This window comes from Ambystoma mexicanum, chromosome 12, assembly GCF_040938575.1.
Source record: "Ambystoma mexicanum isolate Mex_15411 chromosome 12, UKY_AmexF1_1, whole genome shotgun sequence".
Lineage (NCBI taxonomy): Eukaryota > Metazoa > Chordata > Amphibia > Caudata > Ambystomatidae > Ambystoma > Ambystoma mexicanum.
Window position 1 is genome coordinate 1,054,079,904 of NC_090936.1, and position 26,836 is coordinate 1,054,106,739.

The following is a 26,836-nucleotide window of genomic DNA, read 5'->3' on the forward strand; positions in this document are numbered from 1 at the left end:
GCTCTTTCTTATTATTCCTATCCCCCAGGTGCTTCTCTTTAATCGTTTACTCATTTCCCCCTTCTCTGGATCTCTTGTGCCCTTTCCCGTTACATAGGCGCCTTGCTATCATACACAGTACCCATTTCTCCGGATTCTTGTCATCTTCCCCAGTTGCACCTGCCCTGACGTTCTCCATGTATCCTGCCCTTGCCCCCTGTCGTCTTCCCTCTTGCCTGGTTCCTCCCCCACCCCCATGGTGCTGCCTTCATCCCCCTTGTTCTCCCGAACCATTGTGCTCTCTGCTTTCCTTGCGTCCCTGGGTATCTGTACCTCTCCCCTGATCCTTGTTTGCTATCCTTTCATCCCTCTTCCTACTGCCTCTCTGGGGTTTCCCTGGTCTACCCCTCTATCCCCCCTTTCCACGTTTCCTTCGTTTACGACCTCTGTTCTCTACAACCTCCCCCCGCCCCACAGCTGTCGTACCCTTTTGCTCTGCCTTTTGGACCACTGGCCTTTCCCAACCGGACTTGTTTCCCCTTGCACACTTCTACCTTTTGCTTGCTAGCCCCTTCTGCCCACTGCAGTACCCCACCACTTTAACTTTCTTCTCACTTCCTTTACTTCCCTCTACTTCATCTGCTTCCCTTTAACTTTTCACTTTTACTTTTTTTGTATCCCTCCTCCCTCCACTCGCACCGTGGCACATCTGAGATTATGCCCCTCCCGCCTCTTTATTCAGCGACTGCAGTCCCTTTTGGTTTCTGACAGCCCTTCCAGCCTGGATGCACCATGTACCTCCACTGTGACAGTTCTACCGTAAATTAGATACAATTTAACAATGCCCATTCAATTATTTTTCTGGGGCGGGCATACAATATCCTCCACTCGAGTGGTCCTGGCAGAGAGGGTGCCGCCCTGTGAGTGCTGCCTTTTTATAGACGCATTGTGGGGGTGAGGTCCACCCTGCTCTGCCCCTTTCCTGTCCTCTCCCCCATCCTGTTGCCTTGTGCCCCTCGGTCTGCATCTGCAGCCCTCAGCAGCTTGGGGAGGGTTGGGGGGGGGGCAGGGATCCTCCGGGGCCCGTTGTCTGCTGCGGTTAAGAAAGGGACCACCCAGGCCTCCCTTTGCTCAGCGCGTTCTTGGGCACTCAAACAACTCTAGTGGTGACAGCATTACTAGTTACTTGTGAAGTGCCAATGATAGCCACTGTGGCTCAGTAGCTGGCCCCAGCTCACTTCCTGCCCTTGCCTCAATTGTCTCCAACTCAATCGCCATCCTATTGATCTGGCATAGACGATTTTGAGGTAAAGAAATACCCCTCAAGAAGAGTGCCCTTTCTCAGCCAAGTCGTTGCATGAGTGGGCGTCTTGTTCTTTTGAATTCTTAGGCATTACACTGCCAGAATCCCCACGGGTGGAACAAGTTGTCTGGTTAGTGGTTTGGCCCTTGAGGACAAGACATTACTGGCGTCCCGGTTTAAAATGACGTGCTTGTGCAGGCACAAAAAATAGGGCTTTACCGCCACATGGCCCAGGTCGCCAATTGCTAGGAGGGTGAATGTTATTTTATAGGCTCTTGCCTTCCGTGAAGACCATCTGGCTTCCGACCCTGAACCCTCTTCCTGGTGTTGGCGGATGCTAATTTTTTGTTCTGAGAACATGCTGCGTTTGTTCCGCAGTTATCGGTAGGAGGACAAACTTAATAGCGCAGGCAGGGATCAAAAAATGTAAGTTCCAAGCAACTGGTCAGGCATGAGAAGTCGCGGCCCCATCATACACTTGGGCATTGTCATTTGGTACGTGGAGGAATGGGGATGGTACTATGCGCCTTCTCCTTTTGCCTGTGCTTTTGTGCATTATTCTGTAATAGAGGGATGTGCGACTCCTACACTATGAATGAAGTCCAACGTTCAAAGCAGGCCAATGGCGAGGCAGAGTGATAAGCGTAAAGGTTGAGCACCTCCCTCACCCGGAGCTGTGATTTGAAAATTGTGTGGAAAATAAATCGAAGGAAGTTTGAATTTCCTTTGCAGTTAAAGTCCAAAGAGCGAAGGCGGGCAAGTGTATCAGTGCACCAGTTATGACGCCACTGCCCAAAGACACGTGGTTGTGACCAACCTCTTGTTAGTAGTTTCCAACAAGCGGAACCAATCCAATCCCTTGGATCTGCTTATCGCACAACACTTTGCTAATGAGCGTCCATTGTGTGGAGGTGGGTGGGGGAAGGGTGACTCGGCTACTCTGAGCTCCTGGCACGATTTTAGTCTTGTCTCTAGCCTGTGAAGCACTGCACTGTTACACGCTCTCTCCAGTCCCAAGTGCCCTCTACGCGAAACACTGCCTTGAACATTCTTTGTGCAGACTGGGTTATGGAGGAAGCAAACGGCAGCGCCAACACCTCGGCATTCCACATGCCAGAATGGATGGTAAGTGTGTTGCGTTATATTTCACGATGCATCAACTTCCCGTGGTGTCGTATGTGCCAAGAAAATGTGGACCTCCGTGGAGATTTCTAATCGATGATGTACCTCATGCAGGCAATCATTCCGGTGATTTGTTAGCTATTTTCTGCAGATAGTGGTGTTGCATTAAATATTAACTCCATCAATCTCTCGTTTTTTCTTGATTCCTTTTGTCCAACCCTAATATGACCTTGTATCATAGACGAGCGGTTTTCTAGAAACCCGTGGTACATCTCAAGCACTATCTTGTATTGTACTGCTAAAAAGGCCTGGAAAGAGGGAGGTATTGAGTATGCCAAAATTGCTGGGGTGTTGCTTATTAATAGTTTGTTTTTAGTATCCAATAGCCCACTGTTCTCCCATTTTGACTTGCATTTTTTTTGTTAACATTTTATAAATGCTCAGTTACACAGGCAGACAAAAGGAGATTACAAAAGCAAATCCACAGAAGCGCAGAGCTCGAAGTACAGAAACAGGACGACCAAAAGCAGAGATAAATTGACGCCCCTCCGTGCACATATCTGGTATCAAGCAGGGACATAGATAACAACCTAGCCTCCCCCTTAGTCAGCTCCTCGGCTCAGTCTAAACCACTTAAGTGCCCAAAGGGGTACCAGTTAATGTATATCTTGTATTTAGACCAATTGTTCATAGGGTGACAAGTTGGTGGGAATATGACGGTCCACATTTCGTGATTTATATTGTTTATCAAAGTCCTCATATGCTTCTTTTCACTTAAGTACTTTAAGTGGGATGCTCGATCGCCGGGGGTGCAGTGGCGTTGCTAGGGGATGCCTGGAGTGTGTGGGCCCAGGCACCTCCTCTTAAAGCTTGGCCCCTGTACTGTTTGCAGTGCTGTGTTCGCCCGCACGGCACACACAGTGCCACACAACAATGAAGAGCTGTGAAGTTCTCTCTGTCAAGACCACCCCTCCAATCCGAATCTAGCGCACAACGGTGAATGATGGGTCATTAGTGACTTAATGGTTTTGTGTCTACATTCTGACGGGAGAGGCGGTGCAGTGTGGTGGTGTGCACAATCTTCTCTGCATGAGTGCTTGTGATGTCTCACATTCCCTTTCATAGGCGGCCCGGCTAGTTTTCTGTGGCCACCCTACCTTTGTGATTTTTCCCCTCTGTGACCCCCTCCTCAATTTGATTCCTGACTACGCCACTGCGGGAGATCTTGTTAGGGGGCGTGGCCTAACTACAGTTGTACTTAGGCCACGCCCCTTAACATCCCCCCCCCCCGCCTAACGGACTTCAGACATTACATACAAAACAGACCAGAATTACTATAGCATTTATAACATGCTACATGCTATTTGCAAACCATTGTCTGATATTTGTATGGTGACTGGTACCATGAGATTTAATAAAAATGAGTCACTGAGGATACAGTATCTACTTTGCAGAGCCATTCAAGACCAGAGATCTCTCAGGCCATGTTGAATAACATCCTTTGGGGAAATGGCCCTCAAGTGAAGGGTCTTTGGTAAAGGCATTGCAGTATGTCTTTGGGACGGGGAAATGTAGGTAGAATGGCATGTGGGGTGGACCAAAATGTGACAGAAGATAAAACTGGTCTTGTGCTGGAAGACAAAAAGGGTTGGGCAGCTATGTTGGAGATGTCTGAGGGAGAGAACGTTTTGATTTGTAAGCAATTACCATGACAGTCAATTTTTTAAAATATATTATCGATCCTATTTTCTTCAGTCTTGGAAATCTTGATCCGGCAAATCTTTCATGAATTCACAAATGCACATGAACGCTTTTAGAGCATACATGCAAACTGCATTGCTACTACAGTTCAGAAATACTTGCAGAAATGGTGCATGCACCATCTAGTTCAGGTGTCCGCAACCGGTGGATCGCCATATGTTCTACCAGCTCATGGGCTGGTAAAAGCAGGGGAGCTGGGGCACGCTGGCATTACCATTGTTGTGCCCAGCCCCAAAAGGAGGGGCTGTGCTCACCAAAGGTGCGACACCATTGTGCACCAGCTCCTACACGCAGCAGGCAGCCCTTTAATTCAAGGAGCTGCGTGGTTAAAAACCATGGGCTTCGTGTGACATGTCTGCCTGCTATGTGATGTCTCTGTACGTCACACAGCAGGAAACCCTTTAACCACATTGTTAAATGTCTTCATGCTGTGTGACTCTTTACTCAGAAACCAAAGTGGAGCCTGGCACTCCAGCCTTCCTCCTGTTTCCGAGTACAGAGACATCAGGCAGCCCTTTTAGCCAAAGGTTGCTTGGCCTTTACCTTTTTTCTAATTCGAAGTGCTGACACTTCAGAGGCAGCCTGTGTAACCATTCTGGGCTTGGGCTACAGGTGCTGCCTGAGGTGTCGGCGTGGCTAGGCCTAGTCTGAAGTGAGCTCCGGCAAGGCCTCAGCTCTTGAAGCCTTTTTGGAGACTTCTGGGGTTCTCCGTGGCCCACTTAAAAGCTGTGATTTTGCTGGAATTGGGCAACTATAGCTAATATTGCAAGATTTATGAATGGGGACAAACTAGCAAGGTAAATCTGTGGGTACTTGATACTAATTGGTTGTAATCTACACTGTTGGTGACAATGAGTGAAGAAGTGCTCTAAAGCATATATATTTTTTTTTTGTATAGTCCTCGGTCAATGAAGTACGGCAACTCTTCCCATCTCCGCCCTTTTGTGTCAGTGATCCTCTAATTTAAAATGTAAAGATTGCGGTCTGCAGTGACCCTGCTGTCATTTTTTGGTAACACACCCCGTGTTCACCCTGCTAAAATCTTCTGCAATTTGACTTGTGTAAATGAGTAATTTTTAACACTTTAGCAATGGACTGTACTCCAATGAGACTGGTTCCAAGTTGTCACTTGTCAGTGCGGGATATCGCACTATTTTATGGGGGGGAGAATCTGGGGGGGACTCGTATATGACAGTTGTGGGTGACGAATATTGTTACACGTGCATACTGTCAAGGTCTGGTCGTTGGCTCGCCTCTGTCCCCTTCACCCAGTGCGGACTATGGTAATTTACAGGGGACCATTGGTTTATGGCGGAATGGGATCAAATGAACACATCAGCCTCTGGCTCGTATGATTTTAGCTTAGACGTACAAACAATATTTATGCTGCTGTCCCTGCTCGGTTCTCTAGAAATATTTTCCACCCTACTGTCCCTTCACATAATGTGACCTCGCCAATGCTTTAGAGGGTCCTCTGAAAACTCTGGTTCTCTTATTCTGTTTGTTCTGAAAGTACCTTCCTTGGAAAACTCCTTAACACTTTGTAGTGTATATACTGTTCCTTATAATAATCGCCTTTTACCCGTTCTTCGTGGGCGAAAGCTAAATGTCCTAAAACTGTTTCGAAGGGATTGTGTCCTCCGACGTATTCCTTATCTTTGATAATTCGTCTCCAGCTTGCTGGCCTCGGAAATTTTTTCTCTGTAGAGGGCGCTGCGCCGCGACGTCCGCCGAGTCGATGTCACTCGACAGCCACCGTATCGGCACCAACGTCACCATGCCCATAAAGAGCCACGCGCGGCGTCCGTTGCTCAGTTCCGTTTTTCCGTGCTTCGTGGGCCCTCGGAATATCGTTGCTCAGTTCAGTCAGAATAAAACCTCTTATATTTACTCAAAATACCAACTCGTTCTCAATGGCTTCTTCATCAGAACCGATGACTCAGCAGTCCGGCTTCAAAAAATGTCGCGACTGCGGAAAGAAAATGTCGATAACTGATCCTCACAGGATCTGCTTGTGGTGCTTGGGAGTCGAGCACCATTGTTCGGAGTGTGAGGACTGCATGTCCATGACGGCGAAAGCCTTGAAGGAGCGCAAGGGGAAGCTCGGGAGAGGTAAGTCAGTCAAAACCTCCTCAAAGTTTCTTCGGCCAGGTCGTGGCATTCATCTCCTCGCCGTCAAAAGCATTCCCATTCCAGGTCTCGAAGTAGCTCCCACCATTCGTCGAGATCTAGACCCTCAAAGAAGAGACGTCGAAGATCCCTTTCCTCGTCATCTTCTGCTTCCCCAGAAAGGGTCTCCTGCCCCACAAAACGCAGCTCTCGGTCTGAGTGGGAGGAATTCAGGCAGAAAATGCTAAGCGTCTTCAAGAAAGTGGCCTCGACCCCCTCGAAGACAGCTGAGGGTGATACTCCAGGTGAAAAACCCCAAAAAATTGAAACGCCGCGAGTCGCTGCACCCGGCGAAAGAAGGCACCATCTTCGCCGAACTCGAAGATCCCTTCGACGCATGGATCATGCCGTTGTCGAAGGGTTCGTCGATGCATCGGTCGATCGAATAGTCGACGCCGACACCGACGCTGATAAAAGAGAAACACGGCTACTTCACAGCCAACGGTTATACCAAGAGCCTCCTGCACGATGCAGAGACAGTCGACATCCTCGAGTAGGGTCTTGATCCTCTAGAGTTCTTCGAGACCTCTTCCAGTTTTCTCAATGCCTTTCTCGGCGCCTTCGAAGCTTGTCACATCGGCGTCAACCACATCGACGTTTTCTCGCCCAATAATGACGAGTTTGGCTCCTTCTGCCTTAGACATGGGTTTTACACCATTTCCGAGGTCAGAGTACCCCGGATTATCTTCAATCTATGCAGAAGGGGAGGATTCTGACCAGGAAACCTTCGGGTTGCAGAGGACCACAATACCAGTTGCAGAGGATTTTACCTCTGAGGAAAGAAGGTTGAAAGACCTACAGGAATCATTACATGAGGCAAGTGGGCTGGACACTTCTCCAGAAGTGGAATTTGTCAAGCCAGACTCAGGGGAACATGCCAAAACACCCTATAGAACCCTGATGGCAAGGATTATTGAATTTATGGGTTGGTCTGCGCCTTCACCTGTTTTTCAACAGGATGACCTGACAGACATACTAGAGAAAGGTCCACAGGAGGATCCTGTGGTCCCCTTCCATGCAGCCTTGCAAAGGAAGATTTCATCAAATTGGGAAACTCCTGAGGTTATCCCTGCAGGCAATAAAAGATTATCAGCCAAGTATAGGGTAGCTGCGGCTGACCCTGAATACTTATCAAAACACCCGACTCCAGAGAGCCTGGTGGTTCAAGCGGCAACTTCATCGAGCAGCAGATCCGCTTACCCTACTGTCCCACAGGATAGAGATGACAAAAGGTACGATTCTATGGCAAAAAGTCTTTTCTGCTTGTAGTATGGCGTTGAAGTCCAACACCACTTGTACGCTCACCAGGTTGTCGCACACTGTGGGAGTGTGCTTTATCAGCGGCTGACTGCATACCGGAAGGAGAGGAAAGGGAAGCCTTCATTAACATCATTAAAGATGGCAAAGATGCCATGTGCGAATCACTTCAAACTGGCATCGATTCCGCTGACAGTATAAGTAGGGCCATGGCGGCAAGTACGACAATCCGCAGGCATGCGTGGTTGCGAAAGTCTGGCTTTGCTCCAGATGTACAGGCCAGACTTTTGAATATGCCTTTTGACGGCTCTTTATTCGGTAAAAAGGCTGATGAGTCTGGAAAAGTTGCAAACATCTAAAGCAGCAGCAAAATCTTCAGGAGCTGCAATCCGCCAAACTCTTTTTCGCCCCTCAGGAACCTCTGGGAGAGGAAAGTCCTTTCGCTATTATTTTGCATTCGGGAAAAGGCAGAGGACAGCTGGCTCAAAGAGGCCAAAGGAGATCCACCTGAGGTGGACGGGTCAAAAGTACTAAAGCTGCAGCAGCAGCAGGTGCCTCATTACCCTCGGCATCTGCATCAGCCACCCCAAACCACTCTGCGGTCTTTCCACACAACACCTGTAGGGGGCAGGTTAACTCACCATCTGACGGAATGGCAGGCTATTACGTCAGATGCTTGGTCATAGGAGACAATTGCCCAGGGTTACTGCCTACCAATTTCTACACATCCCTCAGTCATCCACCAGGGCACAGATCTCTAAAAGTTCCAGATCCGCTCCTCTTGCAGGAAATTATAGACCTGCTAGAGAAAGGTGCCATAGAACCGCTACCTGTAGCGGGCAGGAACAAGGGCTGGTATCCCCCTCCCCCCCAACCTTCTCATACTAAAGGACGGAGGACTGAGACCCATCCTGGACTTACAAGAATTGGACAAGTTCAAGATGGTAACTCTCTCTCAGATCCTTCAGGCCCTCCAGCTCCAGGACTGGCTGGTATCTCTGGACCTTCAGGATGCTTATTTCCATGTGCCAATCAATTTAAAACACAGGAAATAACAGAGGTTAGTAATTGGCGGCTCTCATTAATTTCGAGTTCTGCCATTTGGGCTGACCTCCGCCCCGAGGGTCTTCACCAAGCTAATGTCGGTAGTGGCTGCGAGTCTAAGGAGGGAAGGGATCCACGTCTACCCCTACCTGGACGAATGGCTGATCAGAGCTTTATCTTCGGAACAAGCTCAGATCCAGCTAGATTATGTCGGCCACTTCCTTCACAAACTGGGCTTCTCCCTCAATTTAAAGAAGTCACAGATGATACCATCACAGAGACTCCAGTTCATTGGAGCGGTCCTGGACACTTCCCTGGGAAAAGCCTCGCCACCGAGGTGAGGGCTCAAGATATTCTGCAGATGGTCACCAAGTTTCAAAATGCCCAACGTCTCCCAGCCTTTGACGTTTTGAGGTTGCTAGGCCTCATGGCATCCTGCATCTTTGTGCCAGAGACTCGCCTGAGAATGAGATCCCTTCAGTGGGCACTGAGAACTCAGTGGTTGCAATTCTCAAGGAGAATGACAGATCTCCTCCGGATTACGGAAAAGGTAGCCCACGACCTTCAATGGTGGGCCTATCCAGAGAACATCTTGAAAGGACAACTGTTTTGGCAACCATGGCCGGAGATACCAGTAGTCAGACGCCTCACTCATGGGTTGGGGAGCCCATGCCAACGACTTGACCATCAGCGGTCGTTGGTCTCCATCGGAGTCCAGACTACACATCAACCTATTAGAGCTGAGAGCGATCAGACTAGCGCTGAAAGCTTTCCTGCCATCAGTACAGGGGAGAAATGTCCTGATAATGACGGACAACACGGTGGCCATGCACTACCTCAACAAAAAAGGAGGCGTAGAGTCACTGCCACTGTGCAGAGAGGCAATGCAGCTCTGGTTTTGGGCAATTCAGGAAGGAATCTCTCTATCAGCAGGCCACCTAGCCGGAGAGAGAACTTGACAGCGGACGCTCTGAGCAGGCAGAGCAGTCGCCCACGAGTGGGAGCTAGCTCAGGAAGTCCTTCAAGAGATCTTTGCCCTTTGGGGAACCCCTCAGGTGGATCTGTTCGCCACCAGCACCAACAGGAAGTGCGATCTGTTCTGTTCAAGAGAATTTCCCCTGAGAGGAGCTCTAGGGGACGCGTTCGTAGTGGACTGGGAGTTCCCACTCCTTTACGCGTTTCCACCAGTCCCTGTTATTCCCCAAATGATCAGGAGGTTGAGAAGATTCCGGAAAACCATGATCCTAATTGCCCCGGACTGGGCCAGGAGAAGGTGGTACCCGGACCTTCTAGATATGTCCATCTGTCCTCCAATCAGTCTTTCTCTCAAAGAGAATCTTCTCTCACAGAAGGGAGGTCAGGTTAATCATCCAGACATCAGAACCCTCAACCTTCACGCTTTGCTTCTGAAAGGGTGAGGTACAAGGATTGGGATCTCCCTGATGACGTCATGGAGGTGTTGCTTTCAGCCAGAAGGCTAGCAACAGTCTTTATACCGCTGCCGTTGGAACAAATTTTGCAGCTGGTGTAGAGAAGAGAATATCGATCCTTTTTCATGTGGTACACCAACAGTGTTATCGTTTCTACTCTACTTGGCAAACTCAGGCCTTCAAGTTGGCAATGTAAAAGGCTATCTCGCAGCGCTTTCAATCTTCAAGCGCACTGCGGAGGAACCATCGTATTTCAAACTACCTCTAGTAATACAATTTCTTAAGGGATTAACTAATGTTTATCCTCCAAGACCATTCCAAGTTCCCTTATGGGACTTAAATTTTAGTCTTAAATTTCCTAATGGGTACTCCATTCGAAACACTCCACTCTTGTTCGCTGAGATTTCTCACTCTTAAAACTGTCCTATTGGTAGCACTAACATCTTCTAGGAGGGTGAGCGAATTACAAGCTCTTTCTTGTAAACCCCCCCCCCCCCCATCCCCCCATACAATTTTCCATAAGGACAAAGTTGTCCTACAGGTGAAGCCTAATTTCCACCCAAAGGTGGTTTCTGAATTTCATATTACTCAGAAAATTACCTTACCTTCGTTCTACTCTCCTCCCCATCCGGGGAAAGAGGAAGAAAGGCTACGCAGGCTGGACCCAAGGCGAGCTCTGAGCTTTTACATCAGCACACTGGCTAGAATTAGGCAAGCAGAACAACTGTTTGTAGGATACTCGGGTCATAAATTGGGACTACCCATAACAAAACAGACCATTTCCAGATGGATTATTTTGGCCATTCTGGAATGCTACAAACTGGCAGGGAAAGAGCCCCCCCCCCAAATCTTAGGGCTCATTCAACCAGGGGTATTGCAGCCTCTTCGGCCCTCCAAAGAGGAGTACCTTTCCGAGACATGTGCGGCTGCCACATGGTCATCCGCACATACATTCACAAAATCTTACAACCTGGATTCCTCCACTGGTCAAGAGACCAGATTTGGCAAAGCCGTATTACATTCGGTCCATCCCTAAAGGGATGCATAACATTCTTACTCCCACCTCCAATTACATGCCACTGCTATGGGAGTCTATCAAAGATGAGGAATACGTCGGAGGACACAATCCCTTCGAAGAACAAGTTACTTCTTACCTTGTAACGTTCTTTCGATGGGATGTTCCTCCGACGTATTCCTTATCGCCCCTCCCATCCATCCCCGCAGTAATACTTCCCTTGTGGTTGCAGCTTATGCTCCTTCAAGATCAATAACCAATTCAGGCGTGACTTATCTTATGCTACAAAACGGAACTGGGCAACGGATGCCGTGCGTGGCTATTTATGGGCATGGTGACGTCGGCGCCGATACGGTGGCTGTCGAGGGACATCGACTCGGCGGACGTCGACCCGCAGCGCCCTCTACAGAGAATTTCCGAGGCCAACTAGCTGGAGACGAATTATCAAAGATAAGGAATACGTCGGAGGAACATCCCATCGAAAGAACGTTACAAGGTAAGAAGTAACTTGTTCATCTAAACTGTTACTTCTGTTTTCTAATGCCGGAGTCTGCCACCTCTCGCTCTCCCAATGTTATGAACTGCAACTCCAATGATTCCTCGACATTGACCATGCTGACTGTGGCTGATGGAAGCTGTAATCCCACATTTCTGAAGAGCCAAAGTTTTCACATTCCTGATTTATCTGAAAACTGTTCCTGTTGAACTTCTGATACGGGTACTGGTTCTGGAAGATAGTGTTCTAGGCGTTTGCATCCCAAAGAGTGAGGCACTTATGTCTCTGCTACATGGAGGAGAGCTACTTAATCACTTGGCCTTCAGAATGAATTCAATAGTGCATCGATGCCACCAAGATATTTATAGGTAATCCAGTTATTTCAGAATTAAAACTATGTACAGGGCCACTCTCGAGCCATGGTGGAAGTGTCTGAGAGCATAGCATACTGCTGCTTGCTGGTTACAAGTCTTTCTAACAACACATTCTGTGTAGAATGCACATTTTTATAACACTTTTTTGGGGAGGGGGTCCCCCACCCTCATTTCCCACCCCTAAAAACCCACCCAACCGTTTCCCCACAAGATGTAACCCTTTACTCCTCCCCATATACATTTTCGTTATGTTTTTCGTTATAACATTTTCGTTACATGTGCATTCTACATAACATTTTCGTTATGAAGACTTGCTATCTTAAATTAAAGTGTCGTCCTGCTTCTCTCGCCGCAGCAGTGTCGGTGTCTAGGCACACCCCTGTGCTGTTTTGTGAAAAGTATCCCTCACTAGTAGGAAGTTGGGTCCTTTCTTCTCCTAGCATCAAAAATGCCTATGCACCTGCTGGAAAGCAAGAACCGCAGGATTACCACTACTGCTGTGTATCTATTTGATGACTCGCCCAGAACTTCTAGACCTGGCGTCAAGTACGAGTGGATCAGGGAGCACACACCAGCGTGGACGGATAGCAGTTAAAAGGCATTTGTCACGCTTTTTCAGAACCATATGGGGGTGGTGGCTTGCATCACCCTCACCTTGCTCATTTGGTGGTAAGGGTACCGCTATCTTGAAGTGGGCCAGAGGACTAGTAAAAACACCTAAGGAGAAAATTAAACTATTTACCTTATTCTTCATGCAATTAACTGTCTTAAAACTGAGACGGCATTTGTATGTACTACTACGGGCATTAAGACATGCAGTAAAATCATATTGTTAAATCCATCATTGCCAGATCATCTTCTTAATAAATGCTGATGGCATAATGGCTAAACCTTCTTTGTCTTGAAGCATGCCCTACCTGAGACCAACTATTACAGAATCTGAATGCATTCATCTAGCTACCGCCCCTCTGCTGCTTGATACATTCAAAGTTAGGTGGTACTCAGCAGGAGCTCTTGCGTTGGCATTAGTTTCATGACTTCAGCATGGCAGGGAGAGGTGCATTTTGACTTTGAGCGAGAAGAAACCAAGCCAATGGAAAGGGGAGCAGAGTTGAGAGACTTTGGGGAGATGGACATAAAAAAGATGAGAAGGGATGCACTGCTAGAGCTCACCTTGATTAGATAGGTAATATGTGCAAGGCTGTGAAGTTTAAGGTTTGGGAGTCAAAATATACACAGGTGGAGTCGCTCGTGGGTTTCATAAGTCTTTACTGGGTTCAGTCTCAGGGCAAGTACATAAGGGCAGAAAGGTAAGTAACATAGGCAGGGGGAGACATCCACCGGCCCCCTCTTCCTTTCAGTGCCAGGTCCCAACCGATTTTCTTAGAACCCTCATGCGCAGTGGAACACTCGTGCAAGGTCCTACCCAAACATTCCACAACACACTCAGTACAGCACCAACACATACTCACAGAATGGACAGTGGCAGATCAAAGCCTAACAAAGACGCTACCCAGAAAACACTGGCGTTAGACAATAGATCTTCTTATGGCACAGAGGCATAAGTGGTTAGCAAGCAGATGCCATGTCCCTTCTTTTTTACCTTTGTCACAATGGCCTTGGATAGGTTGGTTGTGCAAAACGTATGTTTCCTTTTTCAGAGGTGCAGGTAAGTGATTGGCCTGTTTGGCTGGTTGCTTTGTTTTTTGCTGTACTCTATTGCTTCAATATCTAGACTGAATAATAACTGTGGTCCCGCATGTCACTCTGTTGGTGTGGGCAGGGTTTGTCCCCGCTCTGGGGGCTTGGCTACAGTCTCCCCTAATCCACATTTTCAATGATCAATCCTGTGCCTATTTTTCTGGCTCCTAATGACTCCACGAGTTCTGTTTTCACTCTTGTGCATTTATTTAAGTTAACTCCATGGCAAGTGTATCTGCAACCTCAGAGTCGCAGCTGGCTACAATCCTTACATCCGTTCAACCCCCACAACCTTGTGGGTGCTGATTGTTCCTGTTGTGGTCCCAGCCTGATTGCTTTAGCTCCTGCTATACTCTACTGGTTTTCTACCGCACCTCACCCAAACAGCGGATGGTCTAGACATGTCTCAGGAGAACCATTGTTTTTTCTTTTTTGGTCTTATAGTGATTCTTTGTCTAAGGCCAGAGTGTTTCAGTCCACCTTACCATATTGAATGAACCACTTTAAAGTATATAGATGCTTTTCTGCTAAGGCATTAGTGCTGCCTTGATAGGACTGAGATTCCATTGGAACATGATGACCTCACAGTCTCAGAGGTCAGACTCCACTGACATGAGCAATAAAAGTGGTAGTATAAGCAGTATAACTAGAAAGGTTGGTATGTCTCCTCGCATCTTTGTGCAGTGTTTATATAGTGGTCTGCTGGTAAGAAGCAGAAGAGCCTTTCCTTCTAATCCTTTTCCCCTCGCTATAGAGGACATATTCTTTATACTACAGAGGTTACTGCAGAATTCCTCTCAACTTGTGCGAAGATGAAAGAAAAGCAGCTACTTTTGTGGCAGGACAGACAAAATATAGATGGCCTTGTTGACTTTGCTCATTAACTGCAGTACAGTCTTTTTAGCAGAGTTCTAATCCGACCTCGGCGGTAGGCACTGATCTCTTCTCCTCAGGTTGACCCTTAGAATGTTGATGCTGCATGGTGTACCATACATCTGCATAGTTGTACCAAGGCAATCCTAGCTGTTCTCCTAAAATACGGTTGCACAAGCCCAAGAAAAAGGACTAGGACGTGCAGATTATAGCAACATTGCGGTTTCCATGAATGATCAACATACCAAACAGTCGGGGGGTGGGGGGTGTGGCCAGCATGCAAGCAGCAAGGACGTGAGTCCCGTGAGCTCCTTCTGGCTGCCCGCTCTATCGTGTTTAAATATCATTTGGACGGACCGAAACAGCCTGGAAAGACACCAGAGCCGACCCAAAGCGGTATAGCACGCCTGACTCCTCGGCGAAATCCGCTCCGCATCTACTTCAAGCCCAGAGGCCCCCTGGGCGCGAGCAAATGCCCGCCAAAATGCCTGCTGCGGACAATGACTGAGGAAGACACTGGTCGCTGAAGCACTGCAAGCAGGGGAGGAGGGACCCAGAGCCAGCTCCTTCATACGGGTCTGCAGAACACAAGCGTGCACTGGCCCAGCGGGATCCTAGATTGCCAGCTGGACCTACGCCGTGTCGGAGACAGACGCACGACTGGGTCAAGGGGTGAGACGAGCGCTGGTGCCCCAGACACATCCTGCTGCACTGCGAGGCAACGAACGCCACCCAATCCGCTTGACCCCCTGCGCGGAGCCCGACCCTGCCTGGGTCGAGTGGTGTGGCCGGCAACCCGGCGGTGAGGGTGGGGAGCTCCGCGCCACCGACCCGACGATCTGGGAACCTGCATATAAGCCTGAAACGTGGTGAGCCAACCAGCATTGCCCCGCACCCCACCACCAACCTCACGTAAACACGAGTGGGCTCTGGGCCCAAGCACGGAGGGAACCGGCCCGATACCACGGTGAATACGGCTGCCACCTTCCCCAAGACCCTAGGGGGGAGGCGCAGGGGATGTATAGCGGTGGCAACAGGCGGACAGCCACAGCGTGGTGCGGAAACCCGGAACGCGATCGTGTACCCAGAGCAATACCATAGACCTGAGCACATACAAAACCTGGGGGGGGACCCCCAAAAAAGGGACCCTAACCGTTTATTTAGCACTCGTCGGAGCCCCACACTCCGACGACTGGAAGAGTTGACACCCACACGTACCCGGAAGGGTTGGCTTTACTGGAGAACAGCAAATCCGGGTATACAACTCTGCCGTGGCCCAGAGGGCGCCCAATCTCGAGCCTGCAAGAAGTGTTCCCCCCCCCCCCATGGCACTCATATGCTGATTGACCACATACATATGAAACCCCGGCGTGGCACCACATACCTACTGTGGGGTAGATAAGAGGAGCCTTTAACGGGTGCCATCACAAGAACAGTGAGGACGTGACTAGAGGCCTGGTATTGGGCGGAGCAGAAAACACAAGGCCCTGCTACCTGTTGTCTGGCTGCGGTGGCACGGATCGAAATTAGGCCGCCTGTCGTCTAGTACACAGGTGGGGGTAGGTGGAGATCACCACAAGCCGCACACACAAAGAACGAGCAGGGGACCCACAACGATTCCCACACCATGGGCAAAGATAAAACAAAACAGGGAACCACACAAAGTACCATGGACCAATACGCAACTAGCACCACCACTGCAATGGAGGTGGAACCACCAACGGCCTCCCCCTCTGACGCTGGAGACCTGACATTAAAGGATGCGATGGCCGCCATCGCTACTTCTCGCGCCTCAATGGAGAAAAAAATGAATGGCATCTCAGCAGAGGTCTCATTCCTCCGACACAAACTCCAAAAGTTGTCCTCTCGCACAGGGGAAGTAGAACAGAGGGTCTCGAACGTAGAGGACGATCTTGGCGGGATCCACCTGCAGCTATCGCAGGCAATCGCACGTCTAAGATCTCTGGCAGCACGAGTGGAGGGGGGAGAGGGCAGATCACGCCGTAACAATATTCACATTTTGGGTCTGCCGGAAGTGGCAGAAGGTCCCAGTATGGAACTCTTCCTCGAGCAATTGCTGGTGGACCTGGCGGCACCGAAATCCTCCAATTTCTTTTGAATAGAGCGTGCCCATCAAGTACCATCAGGGCGCCCAATACCTGGGGCCCCTCCGAGGACCGTCATCGCAAAGCTATTGAATTTCCGAGACAGGGACGCAATACTGCAGATGGCCCGATCCGGAGGCCCGACTACATACAACGGCTCCAAAATCGCTTTCTTCCCTGACTACACTCGGGAAGTGCAAAAAGCCAGGCAATCCTTCGAACATCTAAAGAGGAAACTGCACTCCATGAACATCAAATATGTACTGCTTTTCCCGGCACAGCTCAAGATCCAGCACAACGGCACTACGGTGCACTTTACGGACCCAAAAGAGGCCTGGAAATGGGCCGAGACACACATCGCTGGGACCCGAGGATCCCGGACCCTGGGGGCAGGCCCAGACTTCCGGGAAACAGAGGGCGACGAGGGGCCCCCCCCCCTCGACTGGAACCGAATGATCTGGCTCAAGAAATAGAAAATTGACGCAGTAAACCAGGTATGGCAATTGATATCCACACAGCGAGACTACACCAGGGCACGCACTAGACACTCATGCAAGGGTACTGTGAAACCCTGTTAACACTTTGTTGTAAATCCGTCAAAGGAACATGATGTAAGCAAGGGGCCCCTAAGGACCACCACCTACGATCCCGAGTTCCGTGAGGATTGTGAACAATCTGGGTGGTGTGGCAGAACGAGTAAAGAAAAGAAAATAGGGTAATAGTAGTTAATGAGTTGACTGTCCTTTTGACAGTGTGTTGAATTTGTTATATTGGGTGACGGATGCTTCAAGTTGGGTGGAGTATGGGGTGGGGGTGTTGGGGATCAAAGTTGTAATGTTAAGCACCGCACGAGTTCCGACACACGCATGGTAACATCTGCCTTGCTAATAAGCCACGCAAAACACTGGAGTACATACGTCTCGACAGAAAACCACCTTACACACGACCACGACCAATCCCTGGACAGGCCGCTGTATCACGCAGCATCTTTAGATACCCAACACAGCATCACTATAGTCGCACAGCTCAAATGGCAGGGACCTCCAACATGAACAGCAATAGAACCATCCAGGTGATGACATGGAATGTAAACGGGCTAGGTAATAGCATCAAAAGGCGACTGGTCCTGCAGGCATTGAACCGAAACTCCCCAGACATAGCTTTCCTAACGGAGACTCATCACGCTGGTACAAAGTGCACATTATTTAAACGCTTGAACTACAGATTGGCATTACACGCCGGTTTCAAGATGGGATCACGAGGGGTATTAATCCTAGTACACAAAAGACTCCCATATATACTCAATACTGTTACACAGGACACGGGAGGCAGATTCGTACACACAACAGGAAACCCTCTGGGAACGCACCATATCCCATGACTGCTGTATACGACCACCCCATCTACTAACCTCTCTGACCAATGACATTACGCCCCTACTCGCTACCAACTCTGCAGATCTTAACACTAATTGGGGGAGACTTCAATGAAGTAATGAATGTAGACATTGACAGAACACATGTAAGGTCCAGAAACCCAGAAGCGCGCACTAAACTCGTCACATTCACTAATGCTCTGGGGCAGCAAGACTTATGGAGATCATTGCATCTCAACACAAGAGAATACTCGTACCACTCTGGAGCACATGCCTCACTGTCCAGGCTAGATTATTTTTTCCTACCATTAAGCAATATACATGAAGCATGTGAGGCACACCTACTCCCCAGAGGTATATCTGATCACTCTCCACTCACAATAAAGATTAAGACCAACAGATCAATCCCCCCCTCCCCCACCCACCCAGCTGGAGATTAAACAGTTACTACCTAGGATTCCCAGAACTGGTAGAACATATTTAAAAGGTCACTGACTCTTTCTTTGAAATGAATATTGACTCTGTAGACAGCCTGATAACGCTATGGGAGGCACTAAAGACGGTATTAAGAGGTGAGATCATAGCCTAGACCTCAGCCCACAGAAAAAAACATCTAGAAGCAATATGTGAAGCCGAAATAAAGGTAAAGAATGCAGAGGTTGAACATATAACCCGTGACCAACCCACAACGCACTGTACTCTACAATTAGCACAAAAACAGCTGCAACACATAACTTTAAACAACGCTAAACAAGCACACGCAGCGATGCGAGCAAGGGTATACGAGACAGGGGACAAAGCCGGGAAAATACTAGCATGGCTAGAACGTAGGGAGTTGGGCCTTACCCAAGTCAGGAAACTAATAACGGAAGGACCAGATCCACTAGTAACAGACCAGGACATAGCGGAGGGGTTAGCAAAGTACTACACAGAACTGTACAGAGCACCATCCTCACCGCTATCGACTGACATACTGGATGAAATTACTCTTCCCCACTTTAAGTGTGCAACAGCTCAACATATTAGAACAAGAAATCACTGAGGAAGAAATAACCCAGGTAATGTCGGAACTCCAATCAGGGAAAACCCCAGGTCCAAACGGCTTCCCAGTCGAAATATGGTAGAAAATTGGCGCAAATGTAATCTCCCCGCACCTGCTACACCTTTTTCAACACTCACATTCACAGGGTTGCCTCCCCCCAGACCTTAGGAAAGCCACGATAATAGTTTTGCCAAAAGCGGATAAACCACCTGACGGGTGCAGCTCCTACAGACCCATCTCCCTAATAAACTGCAAGGCCAAGATACTTGCAAAGGTACTGGCCAACCGGCTACAGCAAGTTATACACACACTGGTACACTCAGACCAGTGTGGGTTCATGCCGCAGAGATCCACTAGACAAAATATATATAGACTACATACAGCACTGGAAAAACTACCTGGGTTGCAGAGGCCCCTGGCCTTGCTGGCTATAGACTTTGAAAAGGCTTTTAACTCTGTTTATTGGGAAGCAACGAATGGGTATAGGACTGTACTTCATGAGCTGGGTTAAGCTGCTATACCACCTTCCCGAAGCTGTAACCAAGGTAAACTGGCATGTTTCAAATCCTTTCCGGCTGGGTAAGGGCACAAGACAGGGTTGCCCCCTGTCAGCTTTGATATTCGCATTAGCGATCGAACCTTTAGCAATCCTACTAAGATCCACACAAACATGGAGTGGATTCAGGTGGGCAGAAGACTGGGAGGACAAGGTGTCCTTATACGCAGATGACCTGCTAATGTACGTACAGGACCCACGTGACTCTTGCCCTATCGTGACGCAATTGTTAAAAAGATGCGGCATGTTCAGCGGCCTTCGCGTCAACTGGTCTAAATCCATACTGTTCCCAGTGAGTCATGTCGACAATGCAGTGCCAGACGAATGCCCATACCGCATTGAAAAGGAGCAATTTAGATACTTAGGCATACACATTACACATAAACTAACAGAGTGTGTCCAAGAACTTACTCCCTATAACGTTAAGGTTCAAAGATGACATCCAACATTGGATGTCCTTACCACTTACACTATTAGGACGTGCTGCACTTTTCAAAATGATGGCACTCCCCCGCTTTCTTTATATATTACAAAATGCTCCACTACCAATAGCGCCCAGTGAGTTTCATAGAATAGATCAAACACTCAGTAAACTGCTATGGAAAGGGGAACGCCCACGCCTGGCACGCACGACCCTACAAAGATCCATATGGGAAGGCGGAATCGGACTCCCCCGGCTACAAATATATTACTGGGCCAGTCAAATGGCAATAATATAACTCTGATATGGTCAGATACTCACAAATACTTTGGCTGGGATGGAAAGCTAACCCCAGCACAACCATGTGGAATAACAAACATCTCCCGGAAGTGAACAAACTCCCTAAATGGCACTCCTGGTCCCAACCAGGCATTACGAAAATTGGGTCGTAGTGAGAGAAAACGAAATACCATTCGAAGTTTTAGCTACCACCTTTACACTTCCCCCTAATGAACAGTACCACTATGTGCAGCTTACAGATGCGCTACTGGTTCATCTCCCCGATATGATAGACATGCCAGACTACTCCCCGCTGGAACGCAACCTATTCCCAGAAATGGTTACAGTCACGTCCACCTTATATGGTGCCATAACTTCTTTCGCCACGAAAGAACTGTCCGGTTTGAAGGCCAAGTGGGAAAGGGATGTGGGCGCCATACTTCCAGAGGACTGCGTGGCTGCACTAATGTTCCCCAGAGAGGTGGCTATCTCCTCCAGGTTCAGGTTAATACAACTGAAGATACTGCATAGAATCTATTACCCGAGGGTAGCACTATTCAACTGGGGGAAAACCACTCACCCGCACTGCTTGAGATGTAAAAGGGAGGAAGGCTCCTATTATCACATACTGTGGGAATGTGCCTTTGTCCAACAATACTGGCAGCAGTGCTGCAGCGAACTGTCAAGGGTAATGGGCAAAAGAATTCACATGAGCCCCAAACAACTACTGCTGGGAATAGAAGATATCGAGCTAATACGTTATGAAAAAGCGTTTTTATCTACCACCTCTGCAATACTCAAGAGAAATATAGCGCAACTCTTGGGCTCTGCAACAGCACCGACTTATGAGCAATGGATCACAGATGTGGACATTTGTATTGCAATCGAAAAAAGAGTATATACATACCAGGGATGTCCTGAGAAAGCTCAGAAAATATGGCAAAAATGGGAAGATGCACACTGAGCAGTAACCTATATGGATAAACTGTGCTAAAACCCAAGGACTCGTAAGGGAACCACCCTGCGTAATATTAATGTGGTAAAATGTCCGGTTATGCTAAACTCTGTTTGTAAAGCATGGTGTGGAACTACGAATGGGCGGGAGAGGGAAGTATTGGTTACCCCGTTGGTCGGGGCTGTATGTTTTCTTTGTGTTAATAAAAAAACAATGTTATATTAAAAAAAAAACATACCAAATAGTCAGGTGTACATGCTCCTAATAATCTCACTATTGCTACCAAGCTCTTTACCAGGTTATTTCAAGATCCCCTTTACTGACGGCTTAACAGGTCTGTCATGCATGGTGTTGGCAGACTCCCTAAACCTCCGAGTAGATGAGAGACAGTAGAAACAGTGAAGGTTCTCTCCTGTTCTGGAGTTTCTTCCAAAGATGAACAGAGCAGTTTATCCTATGTGGTAGTTGCAGAGCATGTCACTTCAGATAGCCCATTCACCCTACAGGAACCAAAACCTCCTTTTATTGCTTCACCCAGTCATGAATGATTCCCAGTCTCTGAAGGAAGAGGAACTAGACATAGTAAGTACAGTTTATTGTTGTAGCTTGTGTACTTTCGGGAACTAAGTTCCCAATTTCTCCAAACTAACGAGCCCACCATAATCTTCCTCCTTTGATAAGAAAACCTTTGTTCGGAGAACCGGCAGTTGCAGAAGGGGGGACTGAGCATGTTCTGAATGCGTGCCTTGCTCTGCTTTTTAAAATTAGTTTTTCAGAGCACACAAAATGTTGGGAACACTGTCCTGTACCTAGACATCCTAATAGTCTGAAGGAAGCAGAATGAAAGACTAGCAGTGCAAGTCTTGTGAGGTGATATTTGGCACTGGGTATTTAGTTTTTAAAAGTATATTCCTGGTCTGTGATGAAGCCAGGACTCTGACTCCCTCCCAAGGTGAGGAGGGGGCTCGGCAAGCCAGGAAAGCACCTACTATGGCACTTGCAGAGCAGTGAGCTACCTAGAGGTGTTAACGGGTGGAGTTACACAGCCCACCCCTCAACCTCAGGGCCATGCCCAGATATGAGTGATGTTTTCTGTGATGCTGAAGACCGAGTTCCAAACAGAGACTATACTTTATGGGGATGCCCAGTACTTAGTGTCACCACACGGAGGCACACAATGAGCCAAACCTCTAGCCTGTAGGCATAGGGAAGTCCCAATATGCTGGAAGCGGGGAATAGACAGGATTAAAACATGTATGGCTGTCCTTGCTCAGAGGTCTTAGAAAACAGGGATGCCCCACAAGGTGTTGCCCTGCACATACTTTAAAGGAGACATGGAGCGGATAGAATGTGCAGAGTGCTGTGGAGGCACACAACGAAACGCCTAAGTGAGCAAAAGCTCAAATGTTATGGAGTGGAGGTGGATGTAAGGTGGGATGTCTGTCTGATATGGCTGCTAGGCCACGTAAAGGTTCAGTAAACCAACGATGTGCAAAAGGAGGGACAAACTGGAGAGGCATCCCAAAGACAGATCGAAGAAAAAGGGAGCAAACCAGAACCAATGGAAAGAGAGAAAGCAAAGTGAATGTAAATGATTATTCACACACTGTGAGAACCGGGATGCAGCAGAAGCCGCAGGCTGAAGAAAGAGGTAAGCAAGGTAGCAATACGGCCGGTCAGAGTAGAGCAGACTGATTAAAACAGGTGAAGGAAGCAGGGGTTTAGCAGCCCCAGAAGTACTAGGTGGGTGGGGTTGGGGGGAGGCCACAAAATGCAGGCAAAAGAATAAGGCCTAAGACGAGACCTGAGACCAGTGGAATTAAAGGTCTCTAGGGTCTGTGGGTTATCTGGTGAGCCTGTCCCAGCAACTGCCAGACTGTGCTCCCATGAGTTGAAACCACTTGGTCACCAAAAGAGAGGAACACTGTTTGCTGATGAGGACACGATGTCCCTTATGAAGAGTCAGTAGTGTAATGGTTTATTGAGAGGCCACCCTCAACAAGGGGAGTTCCTTCCCTCCCCACTCAAGGTGTCGTGCAACAAACTGTTAGATTCGATTGGGGAAACGCACAAATCACAGTACTTTATCTCAATTTCAATTCAAGAAGTAAATGGTGCTGGTCAGTAAACACAATTACAAATGTAGTGCTGTGCAATTTCGATATTTTCCCGTGTGCTTAAAAGGCTAGCAGTTTAGTTTTACAGATTTGGGCAAATGCACATGGCAATTATTTCACCCACAATTTTACTTTAACATAAACACAGGGCGATTTAGCAGTTTGTTTTTTGTTTTAAGTCAGATTCCCAAGAAAATGGGATGAATTTAGAAGGAAGATGATGGTCTTTGAGAATGTGACCTCAACACCCTCAAAGAAGCCTCAAAAGAGCCAGACCCGGTCGCTCCGTTGGACGACACAGGGAAGTCGGGAACTACTGTGGAAAGATCCAGTTGTGAAGGTGAACCTCAAATCTCGAGTCAACGTCCAATCGTTGAAGATTCATAGAGAATCAAGTGTTTCCCTGACACCGACTAAAAAAAATCATAAGTCGTTGAAGCCCTCGACAGCTTCGACATCGAAGCCGAAGTTGTTTTCGACACCTTTGTCGAAGAAGTCAGCGGTGTCTTCGAAGGCTCCTTCGATTCCTTTGACCCGAACTCAAGTACAGGAAAGGAAATTTACTCCTTTACCTAAGTCAGACTTCTTTAAGTCTGTCTTCTATATTTGAAGAAAGTTTCTCTGAGGAAGAAGTTTCTCCTTTTGGAGTACATAATGTACCAGAGAGGTCCCAGAAGAATTAATCGATCCAGAATCGAAAATGAGAGGCCTGTGTGACACCCTTCACTCTGCTAGTGGCATTGATACGTCACCTGAGCTGGAGTTTACACAACCTGACCCTGCAGAAGATTCAGGGTACAGGAGTCTAATAAATAGGGTTGTTGAATACATGGGCTGGGGTAGAGCTTCATCCACATTTGATCAGGATGATATGACTAATATACTTGACCAGGGCCCCCAGAAGGACCGGTTCTCCTCTTCTATAGGGCACTTCAGAGAACAGTAGAACAAAACTGGGAAATTCCTGATACAATTGCTGCAGTCAACAGTAATTTTCCAAAGAAGTATAGAACTTCTAGTTCTGACCCTGAATATTTAAGTAGGCATCCCACTCCAGAAAGTCTGGTTATTCAGGCTGCAACTTTGTCAAGACAAACAGCCTATCCATCTATCCCCCCGGATAGAGGATAAGAAGGTGGATGCTTGGGCCCGTAAGGTCTTTATCTTGGGTAGCATGGCTCTCAAGTCAACTGTACTCTGGCCAGGTTTACCCATACCCTGTGGGACTGCATTTCGGCGGCGGCTGAACATATTCTGGAAGGCGAGGAAAGGCTTCCTGAATAGTGTCAGACGGAAAGGAGGCAATGGGGGAATGTCTCCAGTCTGGAATGGATACTGCTGATAGTATCAGCAGATTTATGGCTGCAAGCCAAAGTGTTGGGCAGATTTGCATGGTTGAGGATTTCTGGGTTTGCACCAGACGTGCTGGCCAGGCTTCTCAACATGCCTTTTGATGGCTTGAGGCTGCTTGGTAGTAAAGCTGATGAAAGCTTAGAAAAACTACAGACCTCAAAAGTGGCGGCTAAATCTTCGCGCCTCCATGTGACAGCCTCAAACCTGATCTCAGCTTTATCTGGCTCATCTTCCTGGAGAGGTTGTTCTTTTAGGTACTACTCCTCTTTTGGTAGAGGAAGAGGACAGGCCATACAAAGAGGCAAAAGGAATGTTGCTTGTGATGGACGAGGAAAAAGTGCAAAACCAGCCTCAGGAACGGCATCTTTGCCCTCAGCTGCTCCTGCAGCCCCCTCCAAGTCACTCTGAAGCCTTATCACACAAAACCCAGGTGGGAGGCAGAATCTCTCAGCATCTGAAAGAATGGTGGGGCATTACCAGATGCTTGGGCACTGGAGACAGTAGCTCAAGGTTACTGCCTACCCTTCCTAAAAAGGCCTCTGGACCATCCACTGGGAACCAACTGTCAAAATTCCAGATCCGCTCCTGTTGTAGGAAATTTTAACCCTGCTAGAGAAAGGTGCAACAGAACATGTACCTGTAGTGGAGAGTAACAAGGGTTGGTACTCCCCTTACTTTCTCATTCCAAAGCAGGACGGAGGATTGAGACCCATCTTGGACTTAAGAAACTTGAACAAGTTTATCGGGAAGGATAAGGTCAATATGCTATCCCTTTCTTAGATCCTTCAGGCTCTCCAGCTCCAAGACTGGTTGGTATCATTGGACATCAGGATGCTTACTTTCATGTGCCAATCCATCCCAAGCACAAAGTACCCGAGGTTCGCGGTTGGCGGTTCTCACTATCAGTTTCGAGTTCTGCCATTCGGGCTAAACTCCGCCCTAAGATTTTCACCAAACTGATGGCGGCTGTGGCAGAAATTCTCAGGAGAGGGGGGATTCACGTCTACCCCTACCTGGATGATTGGTTCATCAGAGCGCATTCCCCGGACAAGCTCAGGAACATCTGTCGATCACCGGTCACTTCCTTCACAAACTGGGCTTCTCCCTCAATTTTGAGAAGTCTCACATGATACCATCCCAAGAGCTCAAGTTTATCGGATACTTCCTCTGGCAAAGCCTCGCCTCCCGGAGTGAGAGCCCTCCACATTCTGCAGATGGTAACAGTTCCAGAATGCCCAACATCTACCAGCCTACGATTTTCTGAGGTTGCTCAGCCTCATGGCATCCTGCATTTTTCTGGTGCCACAGGCTCGACTGAGGATGAGATCTCTTTAATGGGCCCCTCAGAACTCAGTGTTCCCAGTTCTCGGGGAGTATGTCTGATCTTCTGCAAGTTGCGAGCGCAGTTGCTCAAGATCTATGGTGGGCTTGCAACAATAATATCCTCAAGGGAGAATCTTTTTGGCAACCATGGCTGGAGATAACAGTGACGGACGCCTCACTTACGGGATGGGGAGCCCACACCAACAACCTGACAATCGGCAGTCGTTGGTCTCCATCGAAGTCCAAACTCATCAGCCTTTTGGAGCTGAGGGCAATCGGACTAGCACAGAAGGCTTTCCTGCCCTCTGTACAGGGAAAGAATGTCCTGATAATGACGGGCAACAAAGTGGCCATGTACTACCTCAACAAGAGGAGGCCTAGGATCACTACCACTGGGCAGAGAGGCAATGCAGCTCTGATTCTGGGCAATACGAGAGGGAATCTCTCCATCGGCAGATCACCTAGCCGGAGAGCAGAACACGTCGACAGACGCTCTGAGCAGGCAGAGCAGAGTCACCCACGAGTGGGCGTTAGCTCAGGAAGTCCTTCTGGAGATCTTTGCCCTTTTGGGAACCCCTCAAGTGGATCTGTTTGTGTCCGCGATCAACTGGAAGTGCGGACAGTTCTGTTCAAGGGAATTTCCCCCAAGAGGAGCTCTAGGAGACGTGTTTGTGGTGGAGTGGACGTTCCCACGTCTGTGTTTCCTGAAGTCCCCATAATTCCCCAAGTAATAAGGAGGTTGAGAAAGTTCAGGAAAACCATGATTCGAGGGGATTGGGTCCTCCG

General features: G+C 48.3%; 1 protein-coding gene across 2 annotated transcripts in view; it reads left to right on the plus strand.

Annotated features, from left to right (window-relative positions):
- AHCYL2 (adenosylhomocysteinase like 2) overlaps window positions 1-26,836 on the plus strand; it is a 1,110,190-nt gene that overhangs the window by 260,006 nt on the left and 823,348 nt on the right. Inside the window, exon 1 of one of the 2 annotated variants that reach the window (XM_069629582.1) lies at window positions 2,255-2,407. The exons of the other annotated variant lie outside the window; for it this stretch is intronic. Within the exon in view, the coding sequence (XP_069485683.1) occupies window positions 2,351-2,407 (57 nt within the window). The 5' untranslated portion in view covers window positions 2,255-2,350. Of the gene's footprint in view, window positions 1-2,254; window positions 2,408-26,836 lie in introns of those variants that run through there. 2 annotated transcript variants of the gene reach the window in all.